Consider the following 22,374-nt stretch of genomic DNA (forward strand, 5'->3'; position numbering starts at 1 on the left):
ATAATCTTCTTGACGTTTCGTGGAACCGCTATCAATTCTTAGTAGCTAATGTATTTCTTATCTTCTTCAGGCGTAAGCTCGTTATCCAATTTTTCCTCCTTATTCTGCTTGTTAAGTACCTTTCTCACTGCGTTATAGTATTGAAACGCGTCAGGAAATCGATTCTTCACCAGTTTTGTAAAGTGCATTCAAAGTAAGGATAAGACTATCTTTGCTTTTGTAAAGACGCATCAATCTAGCAAACATGTCAGAGCTCTGAACACCATACACTTTCTGCATCGTCGTACTTGTTGGGGTGTTGAGTACGAGCAATGAATTCGTTAGGATCCCATTGCATATTTCGCCTTTCCCCGATTTGAACAATCGAAGTAGTTCCCTCAAATACAGGTTTCATTTAGGCTTTGGATAGCCTGCCATTGCTCATTTCGAGATCGCGAATAATTATTTGTTTTAGGAGATTTATAGAATGGCCGTGAAAGAAGCTGGAAAATCAATTTGGTTTTTTTTGAAAAGTAATTGGAAGCCAATTGCAGGTTCTGTAATGGATACAGCTGCTGATATCACCGCACCAGAAACCGGTGGATTCAGTCACGAAATCCGTAAAGGAGTAAAGCAATTAACTGGGGCTGGCATGACTCAACCTCGTCGCGATCGTCATATTGCTGCTTCGGGAAGCTTTAGACTTGGTTAAAGTCAATAGGAAAGAAGAATCCATAAGGCGTGGCTCCACTTTCTTTGTATCGCTTGAATGTGATACGCTTGTCCAACTTCAATATCTTCTCACAATCGATCGCTTATCAGGGACTTCACCAGCTGTCTCACGCCACCTTTGATAATGCTGATACATAATATCTCTCTCCACGCAATATAGGCCTTTCGACTCACTGTGTACGGTTCCATTTAGTCCAGATTCATTAAGTTCATTGACATAGTTGGCAATGCCCTCATTGCTAGCAGTTGTCATAGAATCATAGATAGGAGTTCGAAAGAAGGGTTTTGGCTTGGGGTTGGCAAACTGCTTCAAATATGTGTCGAATTTGCTCATCTCATTATCATTTTTGATCACATCATCAATCATCTTTCCATAATAAACCTTGTTGTGCTGTTCCGCTGGATTTACATCGAAAATTGCCATCTTGTCTTCGACGATGCCAATCAAGTTGTTGGAAGCACCAATAAATTCAGTGATGTTGCCATGTACTTTTTCTTCATGGTAGAGCTTTCGACTAGATTGTACGGACTCGGTGATAGCAGACTTTATTCGCTCAAGACAATTACGAAACGAGCACTTATCGCCAGCAATTTCCTCAAACCAGCACAATTTTTTATGTCGAAGTTGCGGCGATCCACGCTCGCCAAAGACATTAAGATGCTGAGTCATGTGAGTATTTGCTGTTCCCAGAAGACTTGTAAGGAGCTTGAAGAAATTGGACTTCCCAATTTTCTTCTCCATTGAATATAACACGATCATAACCTTCGTCTTGTTGTCTGGATAGTGACAAAGACTACCAATATACTCCATCAACCACTGGTACCTCTCAGGATGATCGAAGCAAATGATACGCTTCAGGTAATCAATTAACACTGGGTGCAAGTCAGATTCGGTAATTTTTTCGTGCAAATCCTTCGCCAGTAGTGGATTTGTTAAGCTAATTGTCTCCATGTCATTTGGATCATGTTCCCATTTGCAGACAGTATTTGCAAACTTGTGGAATGGAGCCGTATTGAGAAGGTCAGACAGCTTGATGGAACGTGGCTTCTTGTTTTCAATGAACGGAATTTGCACCTTGAAGCAGTTCTTTGGATCATATGCCTTGATCACAAAATTATCGTCCTCCGTTGGCTTACGCTTGTAGTAGGTGATATCGGTTCCTTCAAAGACGTAGAACTCGTGAATGAAGTAGAGTACAAATCGTTTCAGCACATGAAGAGACTCGAAGCTGGTAGTTTTCAACATCTTCTCGAAAGTACTGAAATTTTAATCAAAGTCACGGTTGGGCTTGTTCTCGATCACTAGATACTTCTCTGCCCAATATTCAAGCTCATCGATCTCAAATGATGTATCCACCATGGCTGAACGCATGTCGTCAATTGTTCGGCCAGGTAATTCCACCAGTTGAGTTAGTGTTGCCAACTTCCACTCAGATTTGAATGTCAATTCGAAATCATGATCAGGTGTGGAATGCTCAAACGTCTTCGAAGTGGAAATTTTCCTTGACTCCTTGATTTCATATTTATATTTCCATTGCTTGTATGCAGCAAAACTACAACCAGCAGCAAGCCCTATCAATTTGCCTTCGTTCAGTGATGGATTATACTTGGAATCAAACCAATCATCGAAATCTTTAGTAGCACACTCCTTGTTGAAACGCATTACTTGTTGTTTGATTACACATAGATATGTCTTGCGCATCAAGAACCAATCAGAATGAGGTGGACGAGGAAAGAATCCAGCGAGATTTCACACGTTTTGGTTGTTGCTGAACCAAATATTGTGAATCATCATGTATAATTTATATAATCGATTATCGTAGATTTAGTTGCAGTGCAGTATTCCACACCGCATTCAACGGTCACTTTTCCAAATGATTCACGGTCTTCACTGGACTTAAAGAAGAAGTTGTCAAGTACATGTGATCCATCCAGTTCATTGATTTGATATTGCAAGAGGTAGGTGTATCTGTAACGGGGCGATGTACGCTAAGTGTACCCTCATTGGTTGAAGTGTGACACGTCATACTTCGGGATATTTGTACAAAGTACCAAGGTCGTTCAAATCCAACCATTGGCTAACGACATTGCATTTCTATAGGTGGCTTATAGTTTTGATTAAACCCAAGCTTTATCTACCTATAAATATACTCAGTTTACATTCTACCTTAATTAGGTCACTTCGCTCTCTTTTGAATAAAGAGGAGACCTGTGAACTGCCGTTTACTGAGAGTTTGTATACTCTCGGAAGAAAACTTCCTCTAGCGCAAGGTGACCCCGTCACAGTATACGTTGTTGCCAAAGTCAGGCGTGACATCATCGCTATGCTTGTAATCAGCGGAATCACCAACTTCGTGCATCTTCGACTTGATCCAATCACTTGGTGATAAAACTCGTGAATCCCCCAACTTGGGCTGATCGTATTTATCGACAGATTTCATGTGCTGAACACAATGCTCACTATAAATTTCTTCAATAGACTTGGTCATCGTTGGTTCAGCAACTGCATGTTCAGCAATCACTGGTTCAGCAACTACAGGTTCAGCAACTGCTGGCTGAAACTTTGCGTGGTGTCGGCACCAATCGCCTTTTGGGTCGCACTGTTGGCTCGTCTTGAGGTGGTTTTCTGGGAAGATGTACTTACACATTGTTTTCTATATATTTAATTTAACCGAACTTACTATTATTTAGTTCCTATATATTGAGGAATAAATTTGTCAGAAATAAAAAAAAATATTTTGAAGTGATCTGATTGGTTAAAATGAGCGGTGTGTTGCGTGAATGAGTGCTGCTGCTAAGTCGAGAACTTTCCGCACGAAGATGGCAGAGGTCGAGTTGGAGTGCGCGGTATACGGCGAAGGGACTGTGTTTCCCGTGAAGATAGCGAGCAATGCGAAAGTGAGCGCGCTGCAGGAGAAGCTAGCTGGCATCTTGAGCACCGAGCAGCACACTGTTCCCTCACGATTGTTGACGCTCTACTTGGCGCGGAAGAAGGGGGAAGCCACGTGGATGAACCACGACCACACGGTGAAAGGCTTCTTGCGAGGTGGCATCAGCACCGAGTATGAAGAGATGCTTTCGTCGTGGATTCTCGACGAAGATTGCTTTGGGAAGAACTTTCAGCCTGGTCGCAAGGAGATTCACGTGCTGGTGGAACTGCCACAATTGTCGGAAGCTGAGCTGCCTCGAGATCGTCAACTTGTTGTGGGCGACGTTCATATCCCAATCACGCAAAGTATGTCGTTGAATCCGCCAGCACTGGTCGCATTTAGGAAAGCATTTCTGAACGACAGTACCGACGTGAAAGCTGGCGCATTGGTCGAGTTACCCCGAGACACGTATCTTCTTGGTGATTCGACACTCGGCTCTCGTATCTACATTCGTCATTGCTACCCTGCGCTATGGGAACTTTGTCTCGAGAGGATCCACGATGAAAAGACGAACACACCGCATCTCGTGATCCTCGGCAACCCGGGAATCGGCAAGACGTTTTTCGGCTATGTGATCGTGCTTCATCTTGTCCGTACTAATGAAACGGTGGTATATGAGAGTGGTGGCCTCAAGAAGCGCTTTTTTTTTGCTCACAATGTGGTGGCTCAAGGATCTCAGGAAGATTTTGTGCACATTCTCGACCAGCCGACTACATACTACATCGTGGATGCCGTCAAGCCTGCGTATTACCCAGCGAAGACGATTCTTTTGACGTCGCCGCGCCGCTCCATCTGGTACGAGTTCAACAAGACCAATTGCCAGTCCTGCTACATGCCAGTGTGGTCTTTGAAGGAGATTCTACAATGTCGTAAGCTGATGTACTCGGATACACCTGTGGACGTCGTGCAGAAGTGCTTTCGTCGATGGGGTGGTATTGCTCGCTATGTCTTGCGATTTTCACAAGTTGGTAACCAGCAGGTGTTGCTTGAAAAAGCAATGGACATTGTTGATCTCGACTGGTTGGTGAAAGCCTGTGGTCAACTTGATGCGAACGACGCTCAAGTGTCGCATCGATTGCTGCACTATCGCGTCAGCAAAGCTTTTGACAGCGAGTACTTCGTTTTTGCATCGCAATATGTTCAGCAAGAGATGTACAGTCGTCTGCTCAAGAAGGATAAGCGGAAGCTGCTAGAGTTCATTGCTGCCTCGGATGGATTTGGTGCTCTTGCTGTGCTTCGTGGCCACTTGTTCGAAGGGCATGTGCATTCGGTACTGCCGCGAGGTGGAACGTTTAAAGTTCGACGTTTGGTCGAAAACAACGAGGCGTACGATTATAGTGATGACCCTATGGGAGATGAATGGGACGGCGATGACGAGGATGGTGATGATGGCATGAATGCAGATGATGCCGTTGCGATGGACGAATCCAATGCTGTGGCGTTGGTCGACGGTGGCGCCGCACCTGTTATTTCTTTTGAGAGATTCGAGAAAGTTGTCGTTTTCAATGATGACAGTGAAATTGAAGCTGCTACTAACACGAGTTACCTACAGCCAGCGGCGAAGAATTACCAGTCGGTCGATGCGATCATCAAGCCGGATATTTTGTTGCAGGTGACAGGTGCACACAAACACCCCTGCAAGCAAAAAGGTCTCCACGATGTGTTGGAGCTTCTGGGAAATCCTGCAGCACCGCGGCTGTACTTCGTGCTTCCGCCTGACAGATTCACCGATTTCAAATATCAAAAGTATCTGGACTCAAAACGCAAGAGGATGATGGCGCCAAGCTATGAGAACGTGTGCAAGATACAGCAGTTTGCGATGGAAGTCAAACTTGAATCGGAGTAGGTGTGCAGTTCCGAGGTTCCAAAACCGCGTTCCGAACCGGTTCCAAAATGATGCCGTACTTCTTTAAAAAATTAACAATGAGGTTTTTCTTTAAAAAGCCTCGCATGTTTGATTGGTCAATGTCCACTCTGAGATGGGTTCAATTGGTTAAAATGAGCTCAAATGAGGATTTGTATGCACGCGGATCGAGAGTAGTTGACACAAAAATGGATTGAATTGCTTTTAGTGATATACCACTAGATTAAGCTTTATTTGCATTTTTTCTAGTATATTTTAAAGTTTAATTCTGAGGTGTGTTGAGTTGTTTTCCTTTTGGATTATTTTTGACGTCAAAGCAATAAAAACTCTACCCTCCATAAAGTGATAGTTCAAATGGTCAAATATTGGCAAAATGGGCGGGAAATTTGATCATTAAAAAATTGTGCTGATGCTACGTAAGTGGGTAGAGCTTTCAAACTAACTCAAACACGCTTCCGTTGGAGCTGTACGACCAAAGTTATCGCCGATTTAAAGAACTGTTAATTCTTTTTCGGACCAGACAAGTACTTGCTAGAGCTGCTGTGGTGCTTCAATTATATAGTGAATTGCAGTTATATGTGTTAATTGTGGGAACCCTGGTTCCAAAATTTTCGGAACCATATTTTAATAAGTAGAAGGGTTGTGGTTACATTGACATTTTCCGTTGTGGCTCGGGCTCCGAGTTCTTATACTTTTATATATAAACAGATAAAATTTATAGAGAGGGGGGTAAGGGGTAGTATAGAAAGAACATATAGAGAGACAGTCCTGCGTTTTTTTTGTGGAACTTGGGAACTCGGTCGGTGTATGAAATCTACCATGATCATAATAGTTAATGTTACGTCGGTTCGGTGACATGGAACCCGTTCAGGTCATGTTTAGGAACTCTACGCACTACTGAATTTTAATAACTACAATCACTCTGGTAATCCCTCGTTTAAAGTGCCGATCGGGGACAATGTACGAGAATTCACATTAGAATTGCGCTAACTCGCGCGTTCTTTCTCCGGGCGTACGCTAGTTGACGGACTGCATTGATTATGCTACATCGTCCGCTCAGCCTGTGCATAAAATGGCATCTAGAGTACCCCTAGCCGCCCTTAGATACAGCGATGATGTACCATGTAGTACAGTATTAATACGCCACTTCACGCAAGAATCGAAGCTCTGAAGACACTCAAGGACCATTATCGGAAGTGGACGGAGGCTGTCGCCGCCTCGTCCCCGTCCTGTCCCTCACCACGTCCCTCTGATATCCGAATTATCGGAAGTCGTCACTTACAATAACAGCCGTTATCCCAGCGAACGCTCCATCAATCACAATGCATAAAAGAAAAGAGTGGTGCAGCACCAATAGGGAAGAATAGAATAACAAAGGCAGCCAGCAGCAAGAGCCTTTTGCCCCGAGGCCATGAAGCAAGATAGGGTCGCAAGCTGCGGCCCGCATCACAAGAGAGGCGACGCCCGGACTGTTTGGCCGTATGAGGGAGGCGATGCTTGGATAGTGTACGCTGTGCTGTCGTGTGAGGGAGGTGCTGACCCGTAGATGGTATTGAAAGGAGGATTCTGGGTTTGAGTGAGCGTTGTGCTCAACATGGTGGTGCGTGTATGGGACATGCGCAGAATGACGCGTGAATGCTAGGTGGAGTGCAGTGTTTTGATATGCTAAGCTATTGTCCGAGTGTGGTGATACCTGTACAAGGATAAGAATAAGCGCTAGAGCGTATGAAGAAGCTACATGAGGAAGAAAATCCGGAGGGAACGACACGGTAAGCCTACGGCAAGATTAAAACGAGGGAAACAAAGATGAATGGGCAGATGACTCGCTAGTGAAAAGGTAATGCATGCGTAAAAACCTAGTGAAGAAATATCTAATACGAAACACTCACTTGTGACTGCGATGTATTTAGTCTTATGTAGTTTACAGTCTCCAATTGAAGCTCTCACTCAGTGCGTTGAGGGTATGTTGTGACTGTTTGCGCTGAGCCTCCAGAATGCAGACTGCTTCATCTTCATAAACTTTCTATTCCTGTGCGGTCCGATTAACTCGAATAATAATTCTTTTGCGCCTGAAGTAGAATCGTTTTTCGGCTGGATTATTACGCCAATTGGATCCATGTAGCTTCTTCAATTCGCGTACAGCAGGACCACCATTAATTCCCGTCGTCCACTCCTGCCATACTAGATGAACCGTTTTGAGAGATCTCGTGAGCTTGTACGTCGTGGGTAGCTGCGCAGTCTGAGCTGGAGCCGAGGTTGCAGCAGTTGGTGTGTTCAAGTCCAAGGTCAAACGTACGGTGGCGGCACCAGAGGTAAGCTGTGAAATCGTATTCTTAATGTGATTACCGACTTCGCTAAGTTTGTTATCAATGTGTGCCAGTGTTTGTTCTTGCTGCTGTCTTAGATGCCGCATTAAATCTGGGATAACGTCATTCAAATGATCCGCTTGCGGTGATTTCTCCGTGAGCATTTTGGTTTTCAGCTCAGCTGCGAATGGGTTAAACTCGCTGCAGCTAAATGGAGAAGGTGAGCCCATAGTTTATGGGTCGGGTGAAGGTCACGCAGCAGATCCGCGTCCTGTACGACAACTATACGAACGTACAGTAGTAACTCCAAGAAGCCCCCGGTTGCTACGTTGGGTGCTGACTGTTGTTTGTATGACGCATATAGTCATCGACAAAGGGAAATACGCCACGCTGAAGCTGCTCAGGAGAAAGAAGAGCTGCCCGCTCTAAGAAAAACGACCGTTTGTCAGGGGAAAATCCTGCTAGAGACCGCATCGCTTCTCGTGGCAAAGCGCTTAGGTAACAGCCGTCCATTGCGGATGCATTCCACCTTCCTAACCGACGAATTTGTGAATCTGTAGCACCTGCTAATTCGGCCATCCTTGCTCCTGAACCCCGTGCCGCATGTGTCTTAGCCTTCGTATGCATGCCTAATGCTGTGGACGCCTTTATAGTGGGGTCGTAATGCGATCGGTATGTCGTTGAATTTGTTGGATTCTTGTTTGACTTTAGAAGTTTGATGTCGTACCAGTCTTCAGGGGCCAGAAAGTTAGGTACCACTTCCATTTGCACACACCAGCGATAAAACAGATACAGGGTCATCTGTCTCTTTTTTTTCTAGACAGCGCTATTTGAGTGAGTGCCCCAACTGAGCAAACTTCAACATTGCTGTGCCTAATACACGAACCAAACTCACGACGAATAAGCTGGTTTGTTTCCCCCTGCTCCATTATCATGACTAGTGCCCGGTAATCTGTAAATTATTCGTGTTCCAGAATTACACTAAAAAGGTCCAAATTACTGGCAGACTCGCCTCTTAAGAGACATGCGTGGCACAGGAAATGACTCATCCGATTCCGTAGATCAGCACCTGTGTTCAGGCCCATATAATAACGAGAAATTGCAACCAGATCGGCTGTGGTGCAGTACTTATCCAGGAGAGATCCGACGCCTCGGTTAGCATATTAGCTTTTTTCGTGTTTTTCTCGCTTCAGCGTTGAACCTAGTGCTTTATTCCAGCTGTTGCGTGGATGAGGGAGTGAATTCACACCTCTAGTCTGCTGATCGCTGTACAAATCTGACATAGCGCTCACGTACATCTCTACAGTAGCAACTCCAATCTTTCGCTGTCAATTTTTGACACGAACTTCGCAATCTACCACTTCTTCACGTAGAAATAGATGTAGCTTCGATGCCGAAACTTGGTAGCGTGTAGTTTCATGAAATTTCTTGCGGTCACACCATGCCTTGAACTCGCGCTGTTTTGGCTCGTACGCTCGAGCTGTATTTGCAGGGCGGGATTCACGACACCGGTCCAGCGTTGCGTGGGCACTCTCTTCTTGCTCCACCTGAAGCGATGGTGGCTCCGTAGCACCTCTACAGCTAGATCCAGAAATGGAACTATTGCCTCTGTACCAGAAAAATATCTACCTTCAAAGCTGTAGTAGATACTTTTTATGGCATTTGGAAGGTTTTGACTATTCACGCTGAAACGTTTTTACTGAGGGACGCCGTCCTCCATACTTAGAGCATGTGAGTAAGAAGACACCTAGCCCTAGAAAGATAATCATTCATTACCGTACTGTACATCATCGCTGTCTTTAAGGGCGGCTAGGGGTACTCTAGATGCCATTTTATGCACAGGCTGAGCGGACGATGTAACATAATCAATGCAGTCCGTCCACTAGTGTACGCCCGGAGAAAGAACGCGCGAGTTAGCGTAATCCTAATGTGAATTCTCGTACATTGTCCCCGATCGGCACTTTAAACGAGAGATTACCAGAGTGATTGTAGCTATTAAAATTCAGTAGTGCGTAAAGCTCCGAAACATGACCTGAACCGGTTTCATGTCACCGAACCGACGTAACATTAACTATTATGATCATGGTAGATTTCATACACCGACCGAGTTCCCAAGTTCCACGAAAAAAACGCAGGACTGTCTCTCTATATGTCCTTTCTATACTACCCCTTACCCCCCTCTCTATAAATTTTATATGTTTATATATAAAAGTATAAGAACTCGGAGCCCGAGCACCAACGAAAAATGTCAATGTAACCACAGTCCTAATAGTTATTAAATTTTGGTTCCGAAAATTTTGGAACCAGGGTTTCCTACAATTAACACATATAACTGCAATTCACTATATAATTGAAGCACCACAGCAGCTCTAGTAAGTACGGCATCATTTTGGAACCGGTTCGGAACGCGGTTTTGGAACCTCGGAACTCAACAAAAACCTCCACTGAGGTTATTTTGAAATTGTTCTCAGTCAAGCAGAAGCATGAAGGAAGCGCGCCAGGTAAGCGACGATCGCGTAGCGACGCCCGACTTAATTAACTTTAATTCTGAAAATATATCGATCAATATATAGAAACTATAAAATTGGAAATCCAGTTTGAGAAATAAAATGATTGGCCGGGTCTACAGAATCATCCTTATTGAGAGTGACCTATGCTATATTGGCTCTACTATCAAAAAATTGTCATGGAGGACACAAAAATAATTTTCGAAGCTGGGTCGAAGGCAAGCATACACAGATGTCAATCTTTCCATACTTCAAAAGCCACGGCATCAAAATTCAAGATCACTCTCGTGAAGAAGTATGAGGTTGTAGACAAACAGCATCTTCAAGCATATGAACAACTTTGGATGGCAAATTTAGAAAAACAGCAGTAAATAAAAACAATGCGTTTGCGATAGATCAGCTGCGAAAAACAGAGTCTCGAAAAGATAATAAAGAGAAATTCAAGGCCTACAATAAAGAATACTATAGGGCAAATAAGCATCGATGGGATGCAATTTCTAAAGCCCGACTCGCAGCTCGATCCAATTGTGAATGTGGTGGCAAATATTCTGCTGCAAATCACCATGTTCATGTTCGATCGAAGAAGCACAAGCGGTGGCTAGAAGAACAGAGTGCTTAGACTATGATATTTTGTTTTACTTTCTCCAGGTACATATAAACAGTCATGAATCACTCGCGTCAATCTTATCATAAAGATACCAGAAGTAATCGTCAGAAACGACGTGATGCCAATCACCAGCAAATGATACGAAATTTTGCTAATGCACTGTGCGTGAAGGAGGAGCAACAACAACGAATTGAGGATCCAATTGCATATATTTTCAATGCTTAAGATATAATATTTTTGTGACCCTGGCAATTTGTTTTAGAGATATAGATAATAACAGTGTGTAGATAACCATGGAGGCCGATACGCCCTAAGCGTCACTCATAGAAACGACACATAAACAGCATGAAGATAATTACATCGTTTCTACATTATCATAAATATATTTCAGATAAATATACCTAGAAAATGGCATCCTCATCAGTTGTATCAACGTATTGAATGGACATTCAATACGTTGATACAACTGATGAGGAGCCAGTCGTTATTGATGATAATTATTACAAAGTTTGCACTCCAACAATCGCACCAATTAACGTGAAGCCATTTACATTCGACACTGATAAGTTGAAGTCTGATGTTAACATTCGAGAGAAGACCTTGAGTTTGGTGATGGCGAATATGAACCAGTCTTCGAAGTGAGGCGCAATCGCTCATAGCTGTAATCGCTCTGTCGCGATACACACTCTCAATGTCACTAAGCAAAAACTCGCGATTAATGAGATTGAGTTGATTTTGAGATTTTTGAATTCGCTCTTGTTGAGATTCAATCATCTTTTCAATACGCGTGAGCTCTCCGACAAAGTCAAAACCCTTAAATCCAGCGATCAAGCGGCTGTATACTTCATATCTATAGCTGTCAATATAGTCTTGCATGGCAAGATTGTATATGCTAGAATATATATTCTGTATATACAGATATTGCTGCATGATCGCTACCATGAATATTTTTTCGAGAACCAATCGGGAGTGTAAGGATGTTGATCATCAATCAGACCATGTCGCTTATAGTATCGCTCTCTTCGCTTTGTATCTTTATGATCATAGTCACGGTATGCTTTTAAATTTGTGCGATCTTGATATTGCTGATAGGGCTCACCATTGGACTTGATTGCTCCAAACGACACGACTCTGCCATCGCTGAGCAACGCATCGTATTTTTTGCCCTTGCGCTTGGAAACGCGGAGCTTATATCCTAACTCTTGCATGGTTTATAGTACAGATGTCATTATCCGAGCTGCTTGAATAGTTTGTAGAACTCGTCGTCTTTTCCATGCTGCAAATAGTAGAGCCATAAGATACAGAAGCCATCACAGTGCCCGAATCGGGGGTCTAGGATATCAATTTCGCGATAAGAATAGTCTTTGAGAATAACGCGTTGTCTTGGAAGGCCTAGAGGATCGAAGTAGCGCTTGTCTTTGTTTGAGACTACCAGCCAATGTGTGCCTCCGATAATTGGATTGCCCCTATTGATTCTTGTATAATCTTTGCTACTATCAAGATTTTGCTTGAAATCGATTTGATCTACCTTTACCCCAAGAGAAGTAGCGAGTTTCATTAGTTGAGCATCTGTTGTTCGAGACAATTTAATAATTTTGTTCTTGCTCATATTATTTTTTTGCTGAAGATCTATATCTTGCCCCATATAAAGCAATTTCGTACTATACAATGTCCACCGCAAGCGATATCTCTGCTTTCGAGCACTCCGTCGAACCAGCTCCAGCTGAAACGCTCTTCCATGATAAGAAATGGACCTATATTCAGGATTCGACTAGTAACATTGGTCAATACGCTGGTCAAATTCAATTCAACCTATCCACGATCTCTTCTCAAGCTGCGTTTGTCAACTGGGAAGAGGCTGTCATTCAGCTTCCAATCAAGCTTCAGATTCTCAATGCTGGAGAATCTTCTGTTACCTTGACCGCTGCTTGTACCATTGATCAGCTTGTTCCTAAGACAGGTGCCTGGCAATTCATTGGTTCCGTTCAAGTTGTTGTAGATGGCGTGACCGTTCAGACGAATCAAGTTTATGAAAATGTGAATGCTACGTTCAAGGCGCTAACCGAATGGGACTACAGCTCCTACATTAAACGAGGACCAACGAGCAGCTTCGTGCTAGATGAATATCGTCTACCAATTCCCGGAGTCGCCCAAAATCTTGACAACATGGCAACATCCAATTATATTAACGGCACCGTTGGCGAATGGGGTCTTTTTAACACATTTTCGAATGTAAGTGCGAACGAACGATCGCTATTCACCGCGCTTGATCAAAGCAGCGGTAAACTTGCATATGATATCATGGGATCTAATGCCAGTATCCAAGTTGTGTCAAAGCCGCAAGTATACGTCGCGCCATCTGGCGCCGTTGCTGCCGGTGCTCCATTTTACGTAGCTCATTGTTTAGCCTGCATTAAGCTCTCTGACTTATCCGACTACTTCAAGAAATGTCCACTGCAAAAGAACACGAAGGGGTTCATCTATATCAACTAAAACAGCTCTGCTATGTCAATTACCACTGGTGGATCAGCAGGTACGGTTGCAGCAACGAATATTGCTAGCATCAACAGTAACATGAGCTTCGGCATCACTTGCCCAATTCTCTGGAATGGTTCATCCGCAAATACAACCAGCACTGGCGAATCAACTGGTTTAGCTATTCCAGGATCAACAAATTTATTAGTCACAGCCGATGTTAATGGTACTGCAACTTCGGGAAGTGGTATTGCTCCATCGCAGACTTTCTCTCGTCTACTGGTTCCAACGTATAGCCCAAATCCATCAGCTGACAACGCTCTCATCCCAAAGAAGACGTTCCGTTACTTTGAACGTGTAATTAACAAGTTTACTGTCCAAGCCGGTCAGTCATTTTCATGGACGGTGACGAATAATATTGCCAATTCGAAGAAATTGATTATGCAACCTGTTATTACAAATGTAACCCCTGGATCAAGCTCTTTACCAGATGTGATCAATCCATTCCGTAGTTGCTTTTCAACGATTCCAGCCACGACGAGTCCTTATGCAGCTTTAAAAAATATCCAAGTAACGGTGGGTAACGTCCCAATTTGGAATAACCCTGCCAACTTCGGCTACGATCTATTCGTACAAGAAATGTCAAAATCTGGCGTTGATGGTGGCCTCGATGATGTCACTAAAGCTGGCTTATTGTCTCAGCGTCTATGGGAATCACTGTACCGATTCATTGCTGTTGACATTGGCCGTCGTCTACCCAGCGAAGATGGTGCAAGCAAGTCGATCATTTTTTCGGGCACGAACAACACGAACTACGCGCTTACAATTTATTTTCATATTCTACGTGAAGTCGTAGCAGCTGTAGATACTGCTATGGGCACTGTCTCTCAAGGCGCGGTTCAAAACTAAATGCCAACCCGCTATCAATTAGTATTTTTTTTGTTTGCCAAATATAGCATCCAGGCACAAATGAACGGGTTCTTCACTGATAACCAAACTAAGCAAAAAGCGTATGATCGCTACTACAATGCAATGGCCAAAAGTGATTTTGTCCAAGGCGCGAAGTTGAAAGCAACGATTCAGCAGCAAGCTTTAGACGGCGCTAGCAGCGATTCTTTGGCAACTTTGTTCCAACAAGACGTGGGCAAATCACGAGATTATGACTATGATCAGATCACTAGTAAGCTCACGAAGAAGGCTCCTCCAGTAGTTAAGGGTGACGAAGGAGAGCTCCACGACTCACCAAAAGAAACCAAACCCTCACCTAAAGAAACCAAATCCAAATCCACATCTTCAAAAAAATATAAGTATGTTCCTCAGCAAACTGATACGGACGGGAGCATGAACGCTCCACCGAGCTTCTCGTACGAGGAAATGTTCAATGACGAAAATTTAATGAATCATATGAACAACTTCGATTACACTAAAAGAAAGAAACACATGGATGTGGAAGAAGCTTGTCAAGATCCTATTCAAAATACTTGACGAAAAATAAAGATTTTAGAAGCAAGGTATTTATGCATAACCGTAAGACTACTAAAGAAGACATTGACGATAAGGCCAGTGAAATCGCAGTTCTTGAAACGTAAACATGATGCACCTGATCCAGATGAGACATCTCCTAAACTCCGACCCAAAACTAAAATCAAACAGGAAGAAATGGAGCGCAAAATGAGCTCTGCTGATCTTGGTGCTGATAAGAAAGAGGAGGTTAAGGAGCGTGTAAAAGCTTATTTTAATAAAGTTGTTGATGATAGCACAACTGCGAATTTAAACCATCTTCTTAACTTATGTAGCCCAAGCTCTATTCTGTATTATACAGAACAATTGTTTGACTTGATTAACATATTGCTGTTAGCTCGGTAAAATTAATCCGTTGCAAGCCGTTCGGCATGAGCAGTGTCTTATACGCCGTGAATTGGGACTTAGGTGATGTTTTGGCTGCCATAAATGCAACAATGTACCCACCATCTGTACGATATCTCTGTTTTTATTGGCTTAGAAATGATGTGCAGCGAATGATGTCTGTAAAAAAAACTTTGATTATCAGTATCCCCCGGAATCAGATATCAAAACGATTTTAACGCCAGAATGACTGGTCGCGCCAAAGGTTTGTCGGCGCGTCGGCGCGTTCCCACACCAACTTTTTGGCCAGTTCTAGACTAGACGGAAGTGAAGAAGAACTAGGATAGAAAACATGGCCGAAATGTTGGTGTGGGAACGCATAGAACTGCTGACTGGGGAAAGTAGGTATTTATTTCAATGCGGCATTAGAAACTAGTACTTCGCTAACTAACCTCGGCATGCTCTTACGCATCTTCGCTACGTTTACGCTTACGGAATCGAATATTTTTCCTCAGCTGAGCAGGTATGGCAGGGCCGTTTGCCCAAGCGTCATGCCAAATTTGATCGCATGTGAGTCGGTTTCCTTCTTCTTTTCGGTGCACGCAGTTGCAGAGGGGTACATATCCATCGTGCAGTTCCACACAGGCCTCGCAGAAAAACGGCTCTCAAACCCTTTGGTTTTTGGTGGAGCCATAGCAGAACAAACCTTGCATAGGTGCTGACGTCGCTTGTACTTGTATTTTCTCTCTTGCTCTTGTAGTTGGTGCTCGGGTCGAGGCAGTGGGATCGAGGCCAAGTCTTCTGCTTACTTATTACTAGCCAAACTTGTCGCGGTGAGTGCTAATAACTCGACATGTAAGAAACGCATGTACTCTGCATGACTTGAAACTTGTTTGTTATCTTTTCGCATTTTTATCTTATGCACGATGAAGCCGTTCACGATGGCCATGTCGACGAGCCCGAGAAAGAGCTGCCGGTAATACTTCTTGAAGGCAACGCATCGCTGGATTGAATACCTCTGGAGACGTAACTGGTCGTGGCGGTCAACGCCCCCCATTCCACAATGATAATCGGCAAGTAACTTAGGACATGGCACCACTTGAGATATCGCAGATCCCTTCTCCTTTCTGGTGACGGTGGTAGCCGTGGTTGCACAACCGGTAGCAATTAGATTCACAGGTTTTGAGTCCATCCAGGACACAGCAACCAGGTCAGAGTGATCCTTCGACTAGGCAATACGATAAGTTCCTCGGGGCATCGACACGGGCCGCTTTTTCTGTGTGAACGTGAATCCAGCTGGCCACCCGAGACGGTCGCTTCGGTGTGTCCCGACGTAGTAATACCCTTTCTCCAACAGTCCGATCGCGAGTGCGCACGATGAGTAGAAGTTATTCGCAATAACAAGACGTTTTCCCTGCTGCCCATTCAGAGCTTTGGAGACGTTGCGAATGCCAGCTTTCTGCGCGACACCCTTCGCTTAATACTTGGCTACGTTTCGCTCTGCAGGAGTCTGCGCGTTCTTCGACTCGTCCGAGGCACCCATGTAAACTTCAGTGCTGAGCCATACAGAACACCAAGCACAATAGTCAGCTAACTCTGTATCCGACAGAACATGCCATTCTGTACCATCCGGAACAAGCTAATCAGCGTAGCTTATGCTGTATCGTACAGAGTAAAAAGAGAATACGCACCGAGAACAATACCCGGATTCCGCACAGCAGGCCATGTACACCTTCGTCCCGTACTTGTGCGGTTTGTCCTTGTTGTAGACGCGTACCGGATTGAACTTACTTCGGTTAGGAATGGTCCCCTCGTCGAAGCTAATGCGCGCTCCAAGTCGATACCCTCGGCGAAACGTCTTCTCCAGTGTCTGCAATACAGGTCGCACCTTCCAAGCCTTATCAATCGTAGCAGCGCCCGCGGCTGAGCTATGAAAGTGAAGGTATCGCATGATGGTACAAAAAAGATCCCGAGACATGTATCTGTTGAACGTTCCTCGGGGTATCGCTCCATCTTCCTGTGTCCGCCAGTGCTTGTCGAGGCCATCCGTGTGACTGCACAACGAGCGCGCTATCAGCAGACCCACCACGTGCAAAATTTCGTGAGCCTTTATCGATCTTGTCTTCGTCAGCTTCTCCACCAATGCTTCTGCTGGTTGTATTGTCTTCGTGGGGTCCTTTGCGCAAGACTCGAGCTGCTTAGCACGCTGGGCGGCAGCGACACTTGGTATACACTCGATACGATACGCCTCGGACTCCTTCGCAATGTGAAACCACAACTTCTTAGGGAGAAAGTAGAAAAACATACCCAACGGCGAACTAACGAAAGCTGCGGCAGACCTGGTGGGCCCAAACTACCAGTCACAGCATATAAAGAGGCAGCTGAAAGTACTCTGTATGATACTATCTTATCACAATGGTTTTGATCATAGATCTCCCAACCAGAAGCAGCCATCGTGCGCATAGCAATATCATCTTGTGCAAATTCGCTGCTGTCATATTCAAACTCGTCATCTGATTCCACCTCGCTTTCGTATAATTCTGATAGGTCCCCAGGAGCATCGACAGGATCTCTAACCGACTCAACGTCTTCTTGAGGCACCAGGCTATGGTCAGCTATGTTCACATCGTCCGCATCAACCGGCCCAAACAATCTTTCAGATCTCATCGCGTCGATAAAGTGCGGGGAATCGAACACATCCAGACCGGTCCAACTGGTCGCAACCTCGCCACATCCTTGTTCTGTAGGAGCCGTCAATCTACCTGCGACGTCATTACCGTACTCTGTATCTGCCGCCGCAGTCGGTTCCGTATCCGCCGGCGCAGCTAACGGCATGGCATCAACTTGCTCGGTATCCGCCGCCACAGTCTCCTCCTCAGCGCCCCCTTGTTCTGTATCCGCCGGCACAGTCTCCTCCTCGGCGCCCCCTTGATCTGTACCCGTCGCTACAGGTTTCTCCACGCCGCCGCCTTGATCTGTACCCGCCGCCACCGTGTCATCTCCCACTGCGCCTGACAAGAGGGTTGGCGAGGACATTCGTTTCCTTGCAGCTGCATACGCAGCCTTCTTTCATATTGGAGGCTGTCCGACAGTTATTGGGCCCCGAAAAGAGGGGGTAAGACGAGGTATCAACCCTTCTCGCATAGCAAAACCCCACAACGCTTTTGTGCCTAGTACATACAGCGTTAGAAAAAAGTAAGTCATGTTTATGGCGGGCAACACGCACCAACAAAGTACTCCAGTCCTGCCTTGTCCTTACGAAGCCGACATTTCACGCCTGGTTTTACATAGGTGTGCTCCGAGTCCAGGCCTGTCGGCGGTCTTGCCTTCCATTCAGCCTTGATCAGAGAGGCCCATAAACGCTTGAACTCCTTTGGGTCAATCCACTCCGTCATTTCTGGACGATTTCACGAAATGGTGGGCGGGAAGATGGGATGAAATTAGAATTATGAAACCTCTGGACGAAATGCGTGGGCGAGAAGATGACGGGATGAAGTTAGAATTTTGCAACCTCTGGGCATTTTATATTGCCTTTTCTATTGCAGAGGAATAATACCCGTCTATCTCCTGGTCTCTGATCCAAAATGATAAGATGCCCCATCCCCACAAATACAAACTCCTATATGCGCAGAATCGCTGTTGCCATTCGCGTTATATAAGCTTGCATCATACTTCCCACTGTCATATTACATATTCTGTATAATACAGAACACCGGGCTTAAAGAACCTATACTATCAGAACACAATTTAAATCGGTCGTAGATGACAAACATGGTAATAATTATTTTGATACGCATGCACCGAAAATGACAGGAAAACATACGAAGGCCAACATGAACCAATACAAAAAAGTATTGAAAGAGTGGATGAAGGTTGTATTAAACACATAAGTTTCTACTGCCACAATATCACTCTACATCGAGAAACTATCCTCCCGAAGTTGCGATTCGTCTTTGAATACGAATGTGCTTGGTGTTTTTTCTTTGCTAGTTGAGAGAAATTTATTTGTCAAGCGCCCTCTCACTCGTCGAAGCACCTCGATCTTTTTTTGTTTTAAATCTATCTCAATCACGCTGGAATCTTTTTCATCTTGGACTGGCAGCAGAATCCTTCCATCGATTATCATTACAGAATCAGAGGATATCACAGTTGAGTTGATTATGGCTGTACCTTCGGGCACTGGCTTTGATTTTTTGGCTCCCATAGTCTATATAAGCTGGCCCATTTTTCTTTCTAGTTCTTCAATACGCTTGTTCAATTTCTTGATCATCATGAAGTTGATGGCTGTGATCTTATTGTAGTCAATGTTCATTTGAGCTCCTTCGATGTCATCATCATTTTCTTTCCTCAAGTTTTCATTTCGAGTAATAGTCAACAGATTCATGTAGCCAAGGCGATTCAAGTCTTAAGCAATGAAGCCAAACCTTGGAATGGTTGCTTTCGATCCAGTGTAGTTATACGTGAATACATCTGCCTTGAAGAAGTTTTCACAGTAGGATTCGTCAAGTTGTTTGATGTTTTCTTTAGCTCGTCTATACATGGCACAAACGTAAACTGTTACTGGGCCCAGCTGACTGAATGTTGATGCAGTTGATGTTGTTTGAGAGTATAGACTTCCACCAACATTGAATGTGTTCGATACTGTCCCTGAAACATGCAGCGTTGCAGAAGGTGAACCAGTTCTTATGCCTACTCTCCCGGTAGAACTTATCGTTAGTCGTCTTGTATTCCCAGTCATCATCACGAGATCATTTACTGTTGTGGTTCCAAAATATGCAGAGCTGGTTGAAGTCGCATTTGTTGCATTGCTCAGCTGCAATCCAAAACCAATGGGCGTTGCATTTGATGATTCCATGAAAATGAGCATATCCAAGTTTGCCGATCCATCGTTTAATGCGTTAGATGCCTTTATGTAGATATTGCCAGAATTCAGTGTAACTGGCGCTGTTCCAAATGAACTGGTGTATGGCATATTCGAATTAAATATCATCTTATTAACAGTGTCGGAAAAAGGTAGAGACATCCAGCCGCTGGTGTTGGGGATGAGCCAGCAGGATTTATACAAAAGGCATCCGCTGAAGTTGCAATAGTATATGTATGAGGGAATTCACTTTTATAAGGCTGACTATTGCCAACATTGAAGCAGAATCTATGCGTCTGAGACGTAAAACCAACCGATGGTTTATCATTCCAACTAATATTAAATAAGTCAGCGCTTGTAGCTGAAACACCACCTACTTGTGCAGTGGGATCAATCGAATATACTAGATTTAGAATGGGATATGTTCTATTGGTGCTGGCGGATCCATCAATTTGCGTACCAATGATCAGTTGACTGGAATCATCCACACGATAGACTCGAATACTATCTCTCAAGCCCGTGCTCGCAAAGTATTTGATCTGGTTTGTGGTAGCGTTGCCCGATCCGAACTGAATCACTGAGTTTGCATTGGTAACCATAGCTTTGCTCGCTGCGACAGAACCCGGAGTGATACCACTCAGATACGTTTTATACCCCGTTACTCCATTCAAATCTGTTGCCGAGGCTGTGATAAGTGTTCCGTTCATGTAAAAGCTGGTGGAGTTAAAAGACCCGCTCACATCAAGTTGATAACCTGGAGAAGTTGTATTGATACCGACATTACCTCCAGTTTTAATCGAGAGTCTTCTCGTATTATTAGCATCCAGGTATAGATCGCTTGCAGTACTTGATCAAATATCGCATGCGCCACCAGCACTTGCAATACCGATGGTGAGCGTGCTTACAGCTGCTGAGTTAGTAAATGAAGCAACATTTCCTCCAGCACTCTGTGTGTGAGTGATACCTGAACCCGACAGATTCAAACTAGATAATGCACCAACGCTCGTTATGTTTGGTTAAGCTGGAGTAAGCAAAGTTCCAGTCAATGATGTTGCGCTGAGAGAATTTATTCCAGCGATATTTAGGCTACTGTCAACAACCAAAGCTTTGTTTGCGGAAGCTATCCCCGCAGTGATACCGGTGATAGATGTTATATCAGCCGAAAAGCAACTGCAACTCCATTGATGTTAATTGCGGAAGCGTTTATAGATCCATCTACTTCTAACTTATACGTTCCAGATGGTGCTACGGTTCCAATTCTCACGTTCTGGCTAACGTTCATCCACATTGCAATTGCATTGCCTGAACAGATACGAAAAGGATGTTGCAAGATTGCTCCGAACCTAGGCGCGATGTTTGACACTTCGAGCACACAGTTCATTGGCGTAGTAAGACTGTTTGTCCAACAAGCATAGCTTGCAAATGAAGTTGTGTTGTTGTTGATCGTTGTTTGCAATCCAGTTGTGAGAGTTCCAAGCGATGTAATATTTGGTTGAGCTGCTGTGCTAAGCGTTCCAGTCAACGTAGATGCTGTCAATCCTCCAGACACATTCAGAGATGACAATGTTCCAATCGACGTGATATTCGGTTGCGCTGGTGTCAGTAGAGTTCCAGTAAGATTTACAGCCGTCAAATTACGAAATGAGCTGATATCTTTATTCGCATCGACCATAAATAACTTTGATGCTGTAACTGTGCCAGCTGTGACTCCTGACAGTGAACGGAGATCAACAGCAGCTCCTGCAATCGTCAACGATCCACAGTCGAGATTACCTGCTACAGCCAATGAACTAAAGACTCCAGTCCCACCGAGTTTCTGGTATCTCTTGCCAGCGGTGGCGATGGTCAAGTAATCATTTGATCCAAGGAAGAAAGCGCTATTGAAGACTGGACTATTGGTTGTTGGTGGAAGAGAAGACATTTTGATTACTTGTATATACAATCACAGAAATATGATTTACTTCTTGAAACGATAGATAATTAGTTCAAGAAATATTCAAAGAATGACCATTTTGAATTACCTTTCAGGCTCTGCGTAGCGAGTCCATCGGGCAGTGGCAAATCCAACACCGTCCTCTGTATCATCGCTCAGCTTAGCAAATGCTTTACAAAGATCGTCATCTGCACGAAAACGAATGAGACGCTCTACGATCATCTCAAGGATACCATCGATAACGTCGAGATTTTTGAAAATGGGGTAGTTCCAGCAATGAGCAATTATGACTCTGAGACAAGCAAACTCGTTATATTTGATGATTTGGTGCTCGA

The 22,374-nt window shown here is 44.2% G+C and overlaps 1 protein-coding gene across 1 annotated transcript; it reads left to right on the top strand.

Annotated features, from left to right (window-relative positions):
- Nucleotides 1-3,531: 3,531 nt before the first annotated feature.
- Nucleotides 3,532-5,561, top strand: PITG_13704 (crinkler (CRN) family protein, putative; the record flags this gene model as incomplete). The annotated part of the gene is made up of 1 exon (XM_002899360.1): nt 3,532-5,561. One exon carries the CDS (start codon nt 3,532-3,534, stop codon nt 5,485-5,487), a length of 1,956 nt encoding a protein of 651 aa, XP_002899406.1.
- Between the last annotated feature and the right edge of the window lie 16,813 nt (nt 5,562-22,374).

Source organism: Phytophthora infestans, genomic scaffold (genome assembly GCF_000142945.1).
Source record: "Phytophthora infestans T30-4 supercont1.30 genomic scaffold, whole genome shotgun sequence".
NCBI classification, from domain to species: Eukaryota; Oomycota; class Peronosporomycetes; order Peronosporales; family Peronosporaceae; genus Phytophthora; species Phytophthora infestans.